The sequence below is a fragment of the Acipenser ruthenus genome, chromosome 16 (assembly GCF_902713425.1).
Source record: "Acipenser ruthenus chromosome 16, fAciRut3.2 maternal haplotype, whole genome shotgun sequence".
Classification (NCBI taxonomy): Eukaryota; Metazoa; Chordata; class Actinopteri; order Acipenseriformes; family Acipenseridae; genus Acipenser; species Acipenser ruthenus.
Window position 1 is genome coordinate 9,089,841 of NC_081204.1, and position 20,353 is coordinate 9,110,193.

At 38.8% G+C, this 20,353-nt stretch overlaps 1 protein-coding gene across 2 annotated transcripts in view; it reads left to right on the forward strand.

Annotated features, from left to right (window-relative positions):
- The first annotated feature begins 1,045 nt into the window (after positions 1-1,045).
- Positions 1,046-20,353, forward strand: part of LOC117411929 (guanine nucleotide-binding protein G(i) subunit alpha-2) — a 71,711-nt gene continuing 52,403 nt past the window's right edge. The window contains exons 1-2 of one of the 2 annotated variants that reach the window (XM_058988729.1): positions 1,046-1,251; positions 1,473-2,004. In XM_058988729.1, the coding sequence (XP_058844712.1) occupies positions 1,887-2,004 (118 nt within the window). In that variant the 5' untranslated portion in view covers positions 1,046-1,251; positions 1,473-1,886. The remainder of the gene's footprint in view (positions 1,252-1,472; positions 2,005-20,353) is intronic. The other variant, XM_058988730.1, reaches the window with a different exon arrangement.

Consider the following 20,353-nt stretch of genomic DNA (forward strand, 5'->3'; position numbering starts at 1 on the left):
GAGATTGGCTTTGTGGGTGTTTGTATTAAATATTGTCAGTGTACAAAAGACCTGAGCTAAAACTAAACATACACGCGACCGTCCTACTGCCCTGCTGCGACAGGTAAATAGTATGGCTGTTTAGTTCACAGAGTGGCCCGAAAGCAATGGCAAGCACGGGCGGCACTGCTAGTTGACCGCCCTCTGCATGAAAGTTCAGAAGACATCTGCTTCACGGGGACTGTAAAGGTACCGCTCTGGTTCACCTAACAGTGCTGAAAGCACAGGAAGGTGGATAAAAGTGCTGCCAAGACTGATTCACATTTCAAAACAGTACTATTCTTAGCTTGAGCTCGGCCAGCTATTTATATGATTTCAACAGGAAAGTCCAAATTATAAACGGTGGGCATGTTTCCTTCTGCACATCCAAGTAATAGCTGGATAACGTTTAATAAGACTGCCCTTCAAGAGTTTAAATATATTGTTTTTCAGAAAAAAAGCTATTTTTTTCAGATATATAACACTGTGCTATCTAATCACTTTCTGTGCTGTAGGTCTAAATCAAAATCGGTAAAATGGTAATTGTCAAAAACTGTCAGATATAATCCGGCCAACAGAGGGATTGTAGTGTGATACGAGTAACTGTAGTGACTGTCCTACATGACCGCTGGCTTTGTCCTAATGACATGAAGGTACAGTTGCTTTGTTTGAGTGTTTCCCTGTTTTATTTATTAAGTCTATGACTGGATACAACGGTTGATTCAGAAAAAATATAATTAATACAATATATTATAATAGTATAATGGTATATGTACATACGTGGACACTGGACTAAATACACTATCTGTATTTACTCCAGTGCAAATACATATCTGCCATTTTTTAAAGCAGAAACAATACGTTATACTGTTGTTGCAACCATGTCAGTCCTTCAGTAAATCTGTCATTAAGTTCACTGATCAGTTGCCAAATGCTTAAGAAAACTACAATTACCACGAGCACTTGGTTGCGGTGAAGGTGGGCGTTGGGCGGAGGAGGACTCTGCAGGGGGGTGTCTCTGGTGAGTTCGTGTTTCTGAAGCAGAGAGGAACTTCATAACGGGTCGGGTGTGGCGACAATAAAATTTTGAAAATAAATCAAAACTTGGTTTTTGAATTCTGTTGCATTGAGAGCGGAGCGAAGCGACTTTTGCAGAAAAGTGAGCTAACGGGAAACTGCATGTGTTCGTTTTGAGCAGCTGTCGCTGATTTAAATTTTTGTTCTTATTTTTGGGTAAGGATTTTTTTTTTGTGTGTGTAAAACCATTCAGTTTTAAACTGTCAATTTACTGGCGCTTGTAAATCAACTTTGTTTCAGTTCCACATTTATTATATGCCTTTTTGGAATTAAAGGAAAACAACTTTTTTCTTCTTCTTTTATGTCTAAACGTATTTATTCTCCGCGGTATCAAACAGCCTGTTGTATATATTTTTAGTGTTTTTCTTTTGTTGCAGCAAAACAGCAAAACCACAGGTTCTCTCATAGATTTTGGAGTTTATGAATGGACCGCAATCTGCTACGTGTTGGGAAATAATAAAAAAACAACTTCGTATTTTGTGTTTTTTTATTTTTAGAGGACACGGGAGCAAACGCCTACAAAAGAGACTTTTTTAATATCAAAAGTGCATAACAAGTGTTTAAAATATATATATCTTTTTTTCTTTTTTTTTTTTTTTTTTTTTTTTAGTAAAAAGCATCTTCCAGTCTGTGAGGCATAGGGAGAACTGATCTGAGGGTTAGGAAGGGACTGTACGACTATTTGTGCATCTTTTTTTTTTTTTTTTTTTTTTTTAAATATATAGATATATTTTATAACCCTCACGAGTAGAGTGTAATTGTGTTGGGTGTGTGTGTGTGCAGTCGGAACCATGGGTTGTACCATAAGCACCGAAGATAAAGCCGCGTCTGAAAGATCCAAAATGATTGATAAAAACCTCAGAGAAGATGGAGAGAAAGCTGCCAGAGAGGTGAAACTACTGCTTCTAGGTAAGTACAGACGGATTCCAACCCCCTCTCAACGTTGTACAATATTGTATTTTTATCTTGCAGGTAGCAACGTGCATGCTTTTGGTTTTGTGTTGATGAAAAAACAGACGGTTGTTTGTATGCAATCCATTTAATGTTTTTTTTGTTTGTTTTGTGTTTTCACTCGATTGCTGAAATAATATAATGGATTGTTCAGGAGTGTAAACCAAGAAATAGGAAAACAAAAAAAAAAAACATGTCTCCAATTACAGCATCTTCCAGTACTAAGCGGTACTATGAAGCTACTGTATAGATCGCGTTTGAATACAGCACTGGCCATATACCGTATGCAGCAAGGGAAGCACGGTATTATACATGCACTGTAAAACACGTAACATCGCTTTATACTCTCTTATCTTAAGGTGTATGACTGTGTTTACACAATATAAGCGAACACATCACTGTTTAACATTGGTAACAAGTAACCCATTCTGCTATCCCGGTATTATCGGTGACTGAAAAGATGACAGCATTAACCAGAACTGTTTTTCAGTCACTTCAGCCCAGGAGATAAGCACGGAGGGGTTTTTGAAGACATATATTTAATCTAGATCACAAGTAAGGACACACCTGCTTACTGTTGCTGTACATAAATGTTTTTTCAAATTATACCAATTAACTACTAAAACAACTATGCGATTCGTGTGCAGATTACTACTGCTGTCCTCAACCTCGGCTTAATGATTTTGCAGTTTTTAAAGCAAAAATTCAATCTACCAAGCGGTTTAAAAAAATATCCACTAACATGGCGTAAACATGGCTTTGGGAGACATGAGTGATTTAGGTAATTTGCAGTGTCAGCTGCTGTCTATAAACAAATTTGGCCTGAACAGAGTATACATGTTGTATATAAAAATGAATACAAATGATTTCCTTTACATTTATAAACTTTTGTCTATTTGAATATATCTCTATAAAATGGGAGATTAGAAATATTTCACTAAACACTCCATAATAAGCGATCCACCACTCATGACTAGCAGTCTTTGTCTCCCAGTCACTAAATATTAGTCAGCTTCTGACTATTGCTGCCAGGCCCAGTTTATGTCACTGTGAGCTGCACTTGCTCACATGGACTGTGCACGTTCCCTTTTCAACATACCTGGTTGTCAGCAGCAATTAATTCACTTGCACATAGGAGGCTGTGTGGTCCAGTGGTTAAAGAAAAGGGCTTGTAACCAGAAGGTCCCCGGTTCAAATCCCACCTCAGCCACTGACTCATTGTGTGACCCTGAGCAAGTCACCTAACCTCCTTGTGCTCCGTCTTTCAGGTGAGACGTAATTGTAAGTGACTCTGCAGCTGATGCATAGTTCACACACCCTAGTCTCTGTAAGTCGCCTTGGATAAAGGCGTCTGCTAAATAAACAAGTAAACAAATAATAATAATCACATGTACCCCTGCTTCAAACAAACACTGAGCTGTTTGCAATAACACAGCCCTGACTTTCATATACTGTAGTACTGTATATATTAACACCCACTTTAAAATTAGGTTACCTAACTGCTGTAAAAAGAAAGTACTTCTCTTTGTCTTTTTCCGCTGAATTTAGTGCGCCAACAGTTTGTTATTGAATTTTTATAATCCTTCAAGACAAACATTTTAGCTAATGCCTTCATCCGCTCTGCTGTTAATACCACAAGATGCATCCTCTTCTGGCAGAATGGACAAAAACCACATCCACATATAAAACTAGAAACAGCTTAGTTGCAGTATTTTCTTGATGTTTTTTTTTCTTATTATTCTTCTTCTTATTATTTCTTTCTTAGCAGACACCCTTATCCAGGGCAACTTACAATTGTTACAAGATTATTTTTACATACAATTACCCATTTAAACAGTTGAGTTTTTACTGGAGCAATCTAGGTAAAGTACTTTGCTCAAGGGTACAGCAGCAGTGTCTCCCACCTGGTATTGAACCCACGACCCTCCGGTCAAGAGTCCAGAGCCCTAACCACTACTCCACACTGTTGTTAAAGTTGTTTTATTTCTAAATTCAGAAAACCCCAATTGGGACAAACAATATCTAAAGCCTGAATTTATCTTTACCACTGGATGATCCTAATTTATTGGGTCTAATTTATTAAATGTCAAGGGTTAGTGTGGAAAGTTATGTCTCAAGCCCTGCCAACCAATTTGTCTCTTTGGGACTACATAATAACAGTAACTCTGTTGCACAGTACCCTTTGCACCTCATTGACAGTGTTATGACAGCATAAGCCACCCATGGTGAAGATGTTAAACAAACCCAAACACAGCCAGCAGGTATGACTCCTGACAGCACTGCAACAAACCGCTACCCTCGAAACCTGGTGCTTATGGGATCTTGTCCTCTGTAGCTGTTTAGAAGGCAAGTTTCAGCATTAACAATGGATAAGAAAAAGGACTGCTGCAGCTTGAAAAAGCCAACCCTGGCCAAAAAAAAAAAAAGGGTTTCAGTTTGTCTCGTTTTGATACAGGCCCCAACTTTGGTTTAAGTAGCTTCCTCAATTTGACTCAGCTGTTGCTAAGCAATGCACACACATTTAAAGGGACATTGCCTTGCCACAAACACACTCACAAGGACAACAGAGCCATCATTCTGGTATTTGCAAATAGAACTCCCATTTGTTGTTGTTATAATAATAATAATAATAATAATAATAATAATAATATATCTTTTTTAAATAAGCTATTGCTTTATTTAAGCCCTTACTGGACTCCTGGAATGACAAACATTATAAGTATTCAAAACTAGTTTGCATTTAGTCAACTATGACAATGTTATTTGAAGCTAGTTACTTGTTAATTGAATAGAGTCACAAGCTGAGAAAGTGGGGAAAAAACTAATTATACAGCCTTGGAAAGCAAATCCAACATTTAGAGGTTAAAGCGTATTCCTGTTTGACTTTGTTTATCTCGATAGGCTTGATCTGTTCATTACCAAGATGTGTGTATATATATATATATATATATATATATATATATATATATATAATATATATATATATATATATATATAATCTATTTAGGCAGTTGTAGTTTTTCAGCAGCACTCGACACCAGATATATGCGTCATAGTCTTTCACACCAGGGAAGGCCTGAAGTAAAGCTGCTGCTTGTTAAATGTAACCTCCGTTTTTAACACCTGTGCAGTGTCGTTTCTTGAGCATTATCTGAAGTTCCAAATCAGCACCCCAGTGGCTTCCTGTTTCTCGCTGTTCAGCTTCAAAGCTCTGGATTCATCTGGATCGTACCCTGTGATATGGTGAAATTACTCTAGATTCAGGATAGTAAGCAAAATACTAGAAAACAAATGCATTTAAAGTAATGTGTTAATGTTGGATTGTTGTAACTCTATGGGGATATACTTACCTATGCCCAGGGGACTGGGAGAACCTCTCCTTTCTTCATTGTGATTTTTCTCACGTTGGCCAGCAGCTTCTATTTTTGAAACTTTTCCTTTTATTTCCTTGCTGGTCTTTTCCCACCTCATCTGGCTTCAGTAGCATCACTACCAGAATTATTTTGTGCATAGATTTTTTTTTATTTTTATAAGGCCTACATTTAGGGAAAGGCATCTTACAAATGAAGCACTGTAGTCATTAAAACATAAGGTCATTTTAATGAATATATCCTATAAGTTTGTGGATTGTTTTGAAAGAAACCATGTTGGTGTTACTTGAGGCCTACCTGGCCTGTGCTCTTCCTTCCAAGAAAAGGGGAGGAGCCTTTGAGACCGGGTTTTATTGGAAATGCCAAAGAGGTGGGGCAGACTGTCCTTGATCCCTCCTCTTCCAGCCCATAGGAGGAGTCGACTCATTTACTTTTATATCAATTTGTTTTTATTTAAGGATTCAATGTGCTTCTCAAAAAGTTTTAATAGTACAGTGGATCTCAAACAAAATAATGTGTTTACTGGATTATGAATGCTTATGCTTTGTAAAATTATATTTGAATGTATTGTTCATGATAAGGAGTGTTTTGAGGGAATGCTGGGATTGCTCAGGCCTGTATAATTTGTTTGCTGGTAGATGTTGTGGAACCTCAAGTAAAGACCTGTGTGAAAAGCTAAGCTAAGTCTCCTAGTGATATAGGTTAAACTCTTAAGGGCTGAAAAAGTTGAAAGCTGGCAGAAATTGCCATTTCCTATATGGTTTCCAGACTATTTAGCATTGTTTTTGTTTTTAGTTTTTATATGTCTGTGTATCATTAATAAACTGGCCAACCATTCAGCTGAAAATAAGGGAGTCATCAGGAAATATTTCATCCTGGGCATCGGACCCTGCAACATTCCCATTTCAAATCCATATACTGTAAGTGTGTTCTGAAATTTGTTACATCAAAATAAGACAAAATTATGACTGTGACAACTCTGAGCAAATGAATACATTTTTCCCAAGCTAAAATAGCTTCTAGTATACAGCTATTCAAGTGTGAACTTTTAAGCACATGTATTTACTACATGCTGTTTGCTTTTCAGACCTTGGCTTTGACTAGGAACATTAAGCTGTGATAAAATGGTTTAGAGATTAGAAATAGGAATTTCAATAACTACAAAGAAAGAAGTGCTAAAATATTTTTATTACTATTACTGCAATAAACAGAGATGTGAAAATGAATTGGACTCCTATGGTTCAGTAAGTTAATATACTTTAATGCTACTGTTGCTGGTACTGTAGGAGTGGAAATTTCCCTTGGCACTATCCTCACGCCATCTGCTCTCAAACTTTCTGAACCACTTGATCCCCTCCCACCACACACACACACACACACACACATATTGTTTACAAAATACAAATAATTATTACCCCCTATAACTAGTACCCCTGAACAAATTCAAATTTACTACACCTGACCACGCAGAATCTGGTATGATACTTTTTCATTATTGGAAGGTGTCTTGAAATGACCTTAAGTGGCTCCTCTCTCTGGGCAGAGATGATTAGCCCAGAGACCCATTTAAAGTCAATAGATTGAACCTTGCAGACCAGAGCTTTTCCCTAACTGCGAAAGAACACAGACTTTTTTGGCAGCGACTCCCTTCAGGTGCCAATTATTTCCTGTTGCTTCCAGCCTAGTGCTTTCTGCTGCAAAAACAAAGACACTGACTTGGTAACAAATAATCCACATTTTTGGCATTTGCTGGGGACCTCGGAATTGGAATGCTTTATTAGGCTGAATGGCAGATGTTAGAATTTAGACTGGGGCTGTCTCATTCTAAGACTTGTGGGGATAAGTGGTAAGCTGAGATAGCTGTGCTTCCCTCACTTCTTATTAAGATGCATTCAGCTGTAACTTTGCAGTAGTGTATACAGCAGCTGTACTGAGCAAGCAGTACAGGTTTCACAGCGTGTGGTATGTGGGCTGTTTACAGTTAAGTGTTCCGTATTATAGTATAGTTCCTTTAACCTTGCTGTGCAGTCAGGGAGACGGGTGAAAATTCAATAACCAGAGCAGCTTGAGCCAGACTACCATGCACCAGTTCCATACCCTACAGCTGAATTACCAGCCAGTCTTTAAGATGTACAGATTGAATCACTGGCCCTCATCTAATGGGAACTCAATTGCTAACTACTAAATCTAATGGTGCAAACCATTTTGTTTATGGTTATTTCTGTTGACCATTTCCTTTTACCACCCAGTTGCTTGCAATGACAAAGCATGAGTCTGGTGACATACCTGTAATCACACTCAAAAGCGGCAGTTATTTGTATTAATAAGTAACAGAAGAGACCCTGGGGTTAATCCTGTCTTGTAATTGCAGTTTGCTGATTATAACAAATATGGATTTATTTCATGTATGTGATAAGTTGTTTGTGCCATTAACTCTTGCTGTGCAGCACACTGCCGGGTTGATGAGCTGGAACTGCTGGCAATTTCTGAGGTGAACCTTCACTGATTTATTTACACCCCTTTTTATTGATTATAAGACGTTCAAATTTATTTAGTGTGACAACACCCAGCAGTATTTCACCAGGCTGTCTGCAAAATGCAGATATTTATTACAATTTAATTTACTATATGTTATCTGAAATTATGCCACATCCTGTCTCCATTTGAGGGTGGGTGGTGTTCAGTCTGCGTCTACAGGATTTTTTTTTTTTTCTTCCTAAAGTATGAATGCTGTTAGCAAAGGCTTGGGTCACAGCACATCTCCCAGCCAATTAAGTCTCTATACAGTCTGTGGTAATTGTGTAGACAGGGTGTAAGCAAATAAACATAGCGAACTGTCACCAAATAATGATGCAAAATGAAGATAATGTGTATATCATATGCATATTTATATATAAAAAATATCATTTTTTAAAATTTTATTTTATTATATTTTTAAAAGCGACATCAAAATCCCCCAATGTGGCTTGCAGTGTTAACACTTTGTAATGTATCAGTATGATTCTTAAGCAGCCAGATGTTTCTGCCATCCTGTTTTTAGTCCCATCTGTCTTTATAACTGGATACAGTAAGCTTTTAGTTGGAAGCAGTCTGTCTACAGTGTGCAAATTAACTCCCCATGGCCTGTTGTATAGCTCTAATTGGAGAAACTTCCCCATTCTTTCCTGCCACCTGTCCTTGAAACACACTGTGCTATATTGATCTCTCTTTTTATATCCTTGGTAATGAGCCTTTAACTCTGTTTCACAAGGCTGAGTTAGATTCTAAACTGTGAATCTTATAGGCAGTCTCTTATTCAGGGGCAAATCTAAATGCTGGCATGGAGATCAGACATTGAGAGCTCTGTGTTTTTTTGACATTGGAGCTGAGCAGGAATGTAAATGTCTTGGTAGAGCATGTCAGTCAGGTATCTGGAGCTGAAGAACATGGAGCGATCTGGCCAAATTGTTAATGCTAAGGGATTAGGAAACAATGTTTTTTAGCAGAATGAAGCTTTCTCCCAGGTCATCTCTTGATACGTTTTTCTATCTTTAGAACATGCTGGCACAACGTCATCCTGGAAAAGAGATCAGAAGAAAACGTACATGGCAGCAAAAAGCGTCAATGATATAAGAGAAATATAAGCGCCTAAATGATTTGCTTATAACATGTAACTGAATTAGCCTATTCAATGAATAGGAGAAGGATTCAGTGACACCTTGATATTTCACAGAAACAGGAAGCTTTGTCCCTGTGGTATTTTAATCCTGATGTTTCTTTGCTCTGTACGAGTGTCAGGCTGCTTTTCAAAGTGTGTGGGATGCTTTAGATATAAAAAAGGACACATTCGCATGTTTTGTATTTCTCCTGGCAATTTTTTGCCAGTCATAACAAAAATAATATAAAAGCTGTTTTTTGCGTAATGCCCCAAAAATATCTTTCAATCAGCTGACAAATTGAAATGTTTTTTTTTTGTGCTGTGTTGGTGTCTCTGCCTGTGCCAAGTACATTAATCACACATAGACAAATCTGTGGCTAACTCTCGTCTCCTCCCTTCCTACTTGCGTTGTTTCCAGGTTTAATATTAAGCGTAATCCTGCTTTGTTTGATTCATGAAGACACTGCAGTACACAGTCACAGAGATTACAGCCCCTTAGCCACTAAAATCTTGCTGATCCTCTGTAACTTCGAAAACCGCTTGATGACATTTGATTTCAGAGTTTCTGTAGAGCACTGCATCACATTGGAAAGGATGGGAGGAGCCCAGAGCTATAACATTTCTTTGTTCGATGTTCTGCTTTCTTATCGTGTAGCGTAAACCTCCACCCTGCACCACAGTATCTAATTTGTGTTTGCAGCATTAAAAATATATCTGGCAGGGACTTGCAAAGTGGTTTTGGGTTTACACTCTTTTAGTTAAATTGCAAAGCCTGTTCTAAAGTGTGTTTGTATTTGTTTTAAGCTGTGTGACTTGGGTATTCTGTAAATGTCTTACATTTTCTGCTGCTTCCCTCCCCTTGGTTAAACAGTAGAGTAAAATCTAGTAAATCTGTCCCTTAGTTTTCAGCACTGGCTGAGCCTCTTACATTTTGGAGCTGATCTGATGTGTTCTGGTCAGGATCCAGTCTGCAGTAGTTTGGGTTCCACTAACATGGATTGAAATCTGAAAGCTTTTATTGGTTTAGGTTTTCTGAAACCAGTACCAGGCCCAATCATTATGCCCATTCGGACCCACTTCGGAACAATCATGCATAACTAAAACAGGGAGTCTTTTTTTTTTTTTTTTTTTTTTTCCTAAATGTAAATTTTTTCTCCTCACTGATTTTGAAATTATAGTCACGAGAAAAACAAACTGTTACAGTATTATTTCCATTGCAGAAAAGGGAAAATCAATTCCTATATCTACTTTGTACCAATTCAAATAAAATGTTAGTAAAAGACTTGCCTGGTATCTGATCCACCTAAACTTAATCTGCTCCACATTAAACATGTGTTGTAATCCAGTGGTAGTGTCTGATGGTCACCAGCGTGACACTATCCCTGTAGTCATCTGATTTTTTTTAAGGAGTTTTTCCTGGCGACTAACCAAGCACTTTGACATTCAGTTGTCATTTATTTGCCCTGGAGGGTAGGTAATTGTATGTTAGAAGGTATTGCAGGCCATATGATGTAGATTATTATTATTATTATTATTATTATTATTATTTTTAAACTGCATTGCCCATATAAATGAAATTGACCGTGGTTAAAAATATTAGCGTCCCAGTTTGTCCATGCTTATACTATGCATGGCAAAAGTACTGAGCCATCTTGTTTATTTTACATTGTGTTAATTAAGTACTTTAAAATGCCTTTATCATGGTGTTATCGCAGTATGTGATGTACAATGCCAACTGTCCACATTTTTTTAAGACAAGTTCTGATTTTTGCTGTTCATTTAAATGGCAAAGGATTAGCTGCATTACCACAAGGCTAACCTTAGACTAAAGAAAAAAAAAAAAAAAAATAGCTTTTTTGTTTTTTGTTTAAGGCTGATACTTTATTCTCTAGAACGCAGTTCAGTTTTTCTGTTTTTTAATAATTTGTTTTCTTACAAATGTATTATAAAGTTAAATAATATAATTTAGACCATTACCATTTACACTTGTAATAATTTCTGCCTGGTGCAGGGCATCGTTGGAGTGTGTATTTTAATTCTATTTTAAACATTCTGAAAGATATCACTTTCGAATCCCCACAGAACAAACTGACACCCCCAATTACGTGATAACTTGCAGACATTTTTATAATAGATGACTATGACTGACACCACTGAACTGCAGCTTTTAACTGGCTGAGTGCAGACAACACTGAGGCTGTGCACATTATCTGCAGGTACTGTGTGCTGTAAACACTAGTGTGGTTCACATGTATTGGTTTACCTATTATGATCATGGTCAACAGATGTGCCTCTCAGTTTGTAGATCCCTGTTGATGTAGATTGACCAGGTTACATTTCCTAGGTATGCTGACTAACCCGCCTACATGTCACTCCTACATACAGTACGCATGAATCAGAATAGGTTGACAAGACTGGAAAATTATCCTAGTGTGAAGTTTTAAAAAATGCAGTAGTGGTAATCTCAGACAGCTTTGGTATAAATGTTGCATTGTGCAAACTGCAATAAAAATGTCAGATTATACCATGTGGCAGCGCTCTGCAGGGGTTAAGCTGTGCTGCCGCCCCTGCCCTTGGTGTTTTGTCTTCTGTAAAATGGGGCGAGGAAGGGAGGAACTGTTGTATTTCGTTTCTTTTTTGACGGATGTTGGTGCATGCAGTGTTATTGTGGTTTAGTTACTATGCACTGTCTAGCTGTGGTGATAGAAGATTGCACCTGAAGTTCAGCCTTTTAGGAATTAATATCTAAACCCTTTATTGCTTCTCACAGTTTCAATAAAAATAAAAACATCTAGTTTTGGACATTAATTTAGGAGACACTAGTAACAGGTAAACAGGCTGATCTGCTGTTGCATCCTTTCTGTAATACAGATGATTTCTTATCTTATTAATGTAAACTGGAGAAAAGTCCAAATTACCATGAAGGTCATCAGTAAAGGCTTAAAGAAATGCCTGTATGATATTCTGCTCTCGTTAGAAGAACTTTCCAAGCACTGAGTACGATCGTGTAACTACTGTAAGAGGAGTATGGTGACAGCACCACTGGAGGTACTGTACCCCATTGTAATTGGTTAGGATTTGGGAGAACTGAAAGAATGTGGTAAAATGTTCTGAGAAAACCTCCACCTCATGTGACTTGCATAACCCCCCCCCCCCCCCCCCCCCCCCAATAAACAGAGCCTCTTTTGGCTTATGGCGTTTGTACAAGCAATGCATTGTGACCACAGAACACAGTGATTGTTTGCAGGCGCAGCGTGTCACGCCAGTCAAATGGCTTGCGCGTTCTACTGGGTAATGTGTAATGTGTAAATTTCAGTGTTTACAATCAACACAGGAGATTGTGCTACAGTACACAGTTTTGTGTTAAGTGACTCGACCCTTTTTCTTCGAAGACTGGGTAACCCAGTATGTTATTTCAGATCTGCCCTTTATGCCAGGGTGGTGAAATGAAGCTTTATAAACAAGCAGAAGACTTGCGGTAATCCCCTAGCTCTTTACATTTTATGATTGCGTACTATCTATGCTATGTGCCCCCCGCCCCGCCCCAGCCTGATTTCCTTCCCTGTATTTTTCCTGTTAAAAGGCGTGTATCACAGAATGCTCTACCCGGGCAAGGCAAAGCTGTGTCTGTCAGGACTGCTGCTGTTCTGTGCAGAAACAATGTCTTTTCCTGTGGCAGATCTGCTCACTTCCTCTTTGGGCTTATTTGCAGTGGCAACTAAACAGTCGAGGTTAACCCTTTAAAGGCAGAGGCAGGAAACGGGCCCGCCCATCCTGTGTTGCTTGGCTGTGCTCACAAAGAGCTGCAGATCTAATTGGTTAGTTTGCTAGTACTCTCATCATCTCAAGTGACTGTAACTGTAGCTCTGCTGGTTTTGTGGGATTGAGCACGCACTTGTGACTCTAGTAAACCGCCAATGAAAAAAGGAGACATAAATCCTGTCCCTTGCATTTACCGGTGTACTTTTAATGGTTTATGCAGAGTACTTTTTGTTGGACATTCCTTTTCAGTTGCTGTCTTACAGTGATTTGTAATTAATCGAATAATGCTAGTACAGTCCTGTCCAGTTTGACCAAACCTACTTCTGCTGGATCTAAGAACTGAGTTACAGTACTTCCTGGCCCTTAGATCCTGGAGTTGCGGTCACAGTTTAATAAATGATCTGATCCTTTTTAGCTGAAATACTTATTCTTGTTAGTCAGGGGCTTGAACCAAGGAATAGAATCCAGCTGTACTTTCGTCTACTGAGACGCAGATTTAAGAAATTTGCAAGAAACACTTGCCTTAATTTTTTTTCTTAAACAGTGTCCTATTGAAGACATCACAAGCACAACATTTCTGTTAGCTGTCATTTTGTAGCATAAACCACCTGCCGATCTCTATGAAAAGATTGTAAAGCAGTGATGTTGATGTTTGTGATATCTTGGATGTAAGGATGTCAAGCAGACTTTCAAAGAGTTTCTTTTGTTAAGGTTTATTTCAATGCAAATCCAGTTTTATTTTCACAGTATCTTCAGAGGTACAGTAGCCTACTGCATTTCGTGCTCTGCAGCTGTGGATGGCTGCGTATTCTTGCAGCATGTTTGAAAATGGATTCCCTTTGAGATAGGGATGCAAACTACCCGTTGGGGAGTTATGGAATGAACAGCATTTCAACTGGCCTGGTTCTAAATAATAATTTTATGATTGAGATGATAAAAAAACCAAAAATATATGAACATAATTTAGATATTTTATTTAACATCATGTAATCAAAGAAACTACAAAATGCTATCGCAAAAGTCTACCGGAAGCCATAATAGTAGTACAGTATTTCAAGTTAGATTTAAAAATGTCACATTTTAAAATTGTGTCCATTTTCCGTTAAGTATGTGGAAAGCGGTATGCAATTAAATATGTTAACGTGACATTATTCAGCAGGTTTCATTCGACTTTCTGAAGCAAAATTAGTTAATTCTATAGGGTGATACAAAACTTTTGTCCATAGCGGTACTTTGCCTGCTTGCTGAATTTGCTTGTACTGACTTGATCCCACTGCTGTTTTTGGTGGTGAATGTGCCACTTAGGATTTCAAGATCCTGAGATTCCAGTTCCAAGTCTGTTGGATCAGGTGATGGAAAGACCCCAGCACTCCCATATTTTGGATGCGTGTTATGTTCTTTGCGGAGTTCATTAGCGTAGCATTGACGTTCTTCCTTCTTTTCCATGGTTGGGGTATATAAATTGATTAGAGGAAAGGGAATTGTGTGTTTTGCGTCAAACAAAAATGCAGAAGCGTTCTCTAAATTGTTCCAGTTTGTTGCTGTGGCAGCTAGTTTCAACAGGAAGAGATTGCTCATATGCTCTATGGTGAGGAGAGAAAGCAGAATAGTGTGTGCTCAGATTTTTATTTATTTATTTAAATCAGAAAAGTGGTGTACTTTGCAATCTGACAATGTGTTTTTTTTTAATACATTTTTTTATATTGCCCTCATGTATATATTGCGGATTCCCCCATGGGGAGGCGTTGCCACAGTAGTTAACACAGGGCTTATGAGTTTACAGCTCACAGTTGAAAGACAACTGTGGATGTGGAGGAGCCTGCAGCTGCCGCTTCTTCTCACTATAGCCTCCGATAGGCTCTTGAGAGGTTTTCTTTAGACCTTGTATAATGTCGCTGCTGTTAAGGAACGTGCCCATCTCTGTAGCAATGTCTGTGAAAATAGTGCATCCTGCAATTTTTACATTTTGTTTTATTCTGCCTCCAGTGATGGAATCCCTCTCTTCAATTGCATTACAGGTAGCTCCTCAACTTCTGTTGGCAACGTTTCCCCATGTCACCCATGGTGATAGTCCAATGACAAACCTGCTAGGTTTCATAGTAGGAATAGGAATTTAGAAATAAAAGCATATTTGAGTACTCAAGCACTATTTGAATACTTGGATGCTAGCCCATTGAGTATTCTTGTGGGTTCTCACAGATGCAGCCACTGGAGTAGCAAGGCATAGTGATTTAACTTCCAGGAAATACCTAGATGTAGCCAGTGCATTCTGCAAAATGCTTTACGAGTACTCAAGTAATCAAACTCACCCCTAGTGAACAATTCAGTGCAAAGAGATCAAGCACTTTATAAAGCAGCGTGAAGCTGGCTTTCAGGGATTGTCCACAACGTAGACTCACACCCCTGTGGGACTTGGATTTCAAATTTATTGTGCCTTTTTTTTTACTGCATGAAAGCTCGTCTGTGGTTTCAGTTTAGGGAATGCACAATCTAGCAAAGTCCTCTTTGTTCACTCGCCTCTTTGCAGATCAGTTTAAGTAACTCCCAGTGATGTTCCCTATCTGTTTGTTCCCATACAGGAGAGCTCAGTGGGTTCCAATACTGCTACCTGCTTCCCTTTGACTTCCAGAACATGTTATAGGAACACACCGCTGGTACCTGTGGAAAAATGTTCCAGCAAGCAGCGATTGAGCAACTGTAATTCCTATTACCATTATCTGATTAAAGGATCTAACTAAGTCAGATCCTAAATCTCATAATCTCAACCATATCTAATCTCAAATTTCAATCAGCTCTGTGTAGTTTTGCCCTACAGGTAGCATACTGGACATTCTGTCTTAATTTTCTGTTCCACTTTATGCTGATTAGGAGAGTAGTAATCATTAAAACGCTGACGTCAGAGATGGAGACAGATAAGAGACTGTATCAGCAAGGGACAGCATTTCAAGCAGGAAAAGCACAATTATTATTATTATTATTATTATTATTATTATTTATTTCTTAGCTGACGCCCTTATCCAGGGTGACTTACAATTGTTACAAGATATCACATTATTTTTACATACAATTACCCATTTATACAGTTGGGTTTTTACTGGAGCAATCTAGGTAAAGTACCTTGCTGAAGGGTACAGCAGCAGTGTCCCCACCGGGGATTGAACCCACGACCCTCTGGTCAGAGCCAGAGCCCTAACCACTACTCCACACTGCAATAACTTGGTCTACAGATATGACCCATGGTAAAAAAAAAAACAATCAAATGAAGGCATTCACAATTTTCAAGCTCACAGCAACTGATTTATTTCTTACAGTTTTAGCTCAGAGGTTTTTGAATGAGATTGACTTCTCAGAAGCGCTGCTGCATGGGTAGGTAATGTAATACAACACAATAATGAATTATACAGGCTTTTCCTCGTGGAAGGAGCGACCTCAAAGAGCATTGGACAATTTTTAAAACTGATGATGAGTGGGTCTTTCAATTCTGTTGGGAATCTCTCCATTCATTCTTAAACACTTCATTGTGAAATCTAAATAAGAAACTTCTTTGTCTAGCAGAAATGCATTTTAGGACTTGATTTCCAGCTGCTTTCATGTCGGAAAAGCTGTTTTACAGCGTGTTACACATATACTGAAACCTTAGAGAGCTATTGTGCATTCTTTAGGGTTTGAAATACCAGTTTATATTCAGATATATTGAATGAGGACAGGCCAAGGGAATAAAAACGGAATTATATTATAGTACACGCCCAAAGCAACAGTGCAATAATCCATTAGTCAAGTATAATTGAACCCATGACGAGACTTTACAGATGGTTCACCTCTGTCATGGTGTGTAGCATATTACAGTAAGATGTCATGTCTGTGCTCCTAACAGAACTGCCCCAGCATGGATGAAGCAATAATGTCTTCACCAATGCAAATGAATTCATTGGACTGAATCCTTGTTTTCAGTTTTGAAATCCTATGGCTGCGACGAACCTGTAATTCGATTAAGATAAATTAGATTCAGAAGAAAGTACTAACTGCTCTGTGTAAAGCTTACCTTTAATTCATTTATGCGAGTGAGGAAAGCCTTGAAGTCCTGCCAGCTTCTGCAATTGATTGCATAAACATTATGTCACTCTGATTTGTGTGGCAGTTCTGCTGTTGCAGGCCTAAAAAAGGGAAGAATATAAGTGTCTGGGAGACTAAGGTTTTTATTTTCATTTCCAGTACTGCAAGTTTTGCTCCAGCCCTGTTCTAAATCATCAACCCTGGAGTGGAATGACCCTCTTGGGATATATTTGGACTCCTAAAATAAGACATTATAACTGTGTACAGTGCTTAACCCATGTCATTTTATAGCCTGTGAAGATTGCCATTGTCCAGAAGCTTTGGACAAATTTGGTCCAGTGGACTAGGGGCAAAAGGCCTGTGTAAATACCACCTTACACCATCATCCTTCACTGTTCCCAGCAGATTGTGACTATTGAAATATTTCCACACTTGCGTGTTGGTTAAATCTGGCCTCTAAACCCCTCCAGACTCTTCTGGGTTGTGAGAAGTGGGACGAGTAGCTGCTGGCTCCCTCACAGCCACTTCTTATAGGCTGCTTGTAAGCTTAACCCAGAGGTCAAGAGCAAGTCCCACACATTATGAAGGGGGCAGCTCCCCTTTGAATCCACGACAAAGGGGAACAGCAAGGCTGGTGTCGGCGAGTCTGGGAAAACTGCAGTTTCATAATAAGTCGAGGCCACCTGCTGGGATTTGAACTGGCTGTGGTACTGCACAGTATGCAAGTGGTCAGCCCTATCTGAGGCTCAGCAGTGTAGAAGGATGAGTCTTTCAAGGGTGAAGTGCGGGCCATGTCTCTAGAAAGTCTTGGGCTACACAATCACCACCGCTCCCAGCTGTGGAGGCAGCACTTACAGTACTTGTTGGGGATAGCAAATAGAGACGCTCCTAATCCCTGTCAGAACTTGATATTGATTTATTTTGATAATGTTTGTACATTCATTTCAAATCAGTTTATATCCTAGATTTGTAAACCCATTTCAGAAAGTGTGTAAAAACCAGTTATATAAAGTGCTTGACCGTACCGCATAATCTCACATCTAGCAGGTATGAGGGAGATTATTGATCTGTGAGTTTAATGAAAGGCGCCACACTACAAAACACTGTTTGACAAGATTGCTTGGTTGGCGTACGATTTAGACCTGGGCTCCATCGCAAATAGAATTGTATAAATAGAATTTTTAACCTACATGAAACCCAGCAATTTAGCACTGTAACCACTCTGGATTGTATATATTTTTCATGGCACACATTCTTTCCATGATTCCTTGAGTGGTTGTTATTAGATGGTTTGGTTTGCAATTTTTGCTGTGTTTGGGTACTTTGGATGACATATAAATCAATCACAAAGCAAGCCTCAGATTGAATTGGGTTTACAGACACATTTTTGGTTAGTCCCAGGCTGTTTGTTAACAGCTGCAGAGGAGCTGACTTAGATAATGATTCACTGCCACTGTGGTGTGTTTGAACATGTCTCGGTAAATGTTGCTTAACATGATTTTGTTGGTTTGCTATTTTTAGGTGAAAACTTTCAGTTTGTGAGTCTCCACTTGTGTTACAGCATACTCTATTTGTTATAAACACATAAAAGGGCTTTTTTTGCCCCCTATTAGTACTTACAACATCATCACCCCTCTTTGCTTTTGTATCATTTTGATATGCAGATATTTCAAATATAGCAATGGATGAAAAGTTTTTTGCTCCTTAATGGTTCTGAATCACTTCCTGTGCTGCAGTTCATTCTAGTTGCCATGTGACCTACAGCACAGGTACCAGGAAGCAGCAGTTTTTTTTTTTTTTTTTTAAATATAGCTCATTTTTCTATCTTCCCAAAACTGTGTCAATAGAAAAATGAGCTATATAGCTATGGTGATGAGGAGTCAGGTAATTTACTTCTCTGTCACAGGGGTGGGGGGGGGGGGGGGGGGGGGCTCGTAATTCAGACTCTGAACCTTTGTAGTTGTGCCTGACGGCACATTTCAAATGATTTTTATTCTTTATCTACAAAGGAATTTCCTTTTTTCTTGCTCCCTTGCTGTAGTGACACTGATACAAACAAAAACTCAGAAGCTGGTCTTTTTAATCATTTTTATTGAATTAAATTGAAAAACCACCCTTATATTTATTTTCTGTGGTTTCCAAAGTGGTAGGGAAATTCAGCCTTTTCAATCCCTTATAAGGTGTTAACAGCGCAGTAGGTACCAATAAATGTGCTGTCTGGCAATCTTGTTACTAAAAGCTTCCCAGCACTGTTTCAGAGGCTTGCTCTGTGTTTTGCTGTTTAATGGAACCTCTAATAATGCATGTTAAATACAATCTTTCTTTTGACATTGTGTCTACCCATCTCCTCTATTGCTCGAGAACCATAGCCAGCTAATTCGCTGGCAAGCAGGCAAGATCCTTATCTCGACCAGTCTGTCCTAGGATTCTCGTTTGGACATGCCTTTAGGCTGAAAGTCCTGGGAAGGGATCAAGCCCATGATCTCCCAGTCTGCTTCATGATCTGGCAGTCTGTTTTGCTGTTTGGAAGCCTTTCTCGAGACATGTATTTAAAGGTAGGCTAGCTTAATTATAGCTGAGTCCTGGCAGGAGATGTTCGGGTGTATCAGGCAATGGAAGATACACTGTGCTTTACTTGGAGACTGTGCAGCAGCCCAGCATAATACATACTGTACAGGACAGTTTTTTTTTTTTGTAATTTGTAATTATGTAGGGTACTGCAGGTTTATTGTGTAGACACTGCAGAATGAAAATGAATAACCTGAATTACAAAACTTGAAGTAAAAAAAGGATATGTCAGGCGCTTGTGTTTTTAACTACTGTTGAAATGAGATGCCTCCAATAGCCTCCATGGTGTGTTTGTTCACACAGTACAGGTATACTGGTTTAAACAGCCCTTAATATATAACCGCCATCTTCGAGTCAGTTTTGTATTCTCTTCAGTTCTTTTTGAAAAGAGGCCTGCATGCAGGCACTGGGCTGTATGCTAATCTTGCATATAAGCACACTTGCCACAGAGGGTTTAGAATATTTTGTTAAATAAACTGTACCAGACCACACTCTTTCTTCAGCTGAGCCTATTGAGCCAATCAAAATACTCTTTAATTCCAGCAATTCTCACGTATCTCCAAAGGTTGTGGCTCTGCGTCTGTCACTGTTATCAAAACAAAGCCTGCAGTCAGAATAAACTCGCCCCGATGGACACACATGATAACTGTGATTGAAGAGGTTTTCATTGTGAGCAGCTTGTGGCTTTCTATACTTGTGTGCATGTGCCTTTGTGTTGTTGTTGGAGTAAGTGTTCGCAAGGGGAGTCAAGTTTCCAAACAACAGTATTGACACTGACAGCAGCCCTTGTTCTGTCTGACTAACTGTTCAGGAGTACTGTACCTCAAAAGCATTCATTTACTTCATGTTTGACCAACAGGAAATGGAGGAGAAGCCTAAGCGCTGCCTTGCTGGATTGAATTATTGCTGCTGTTTG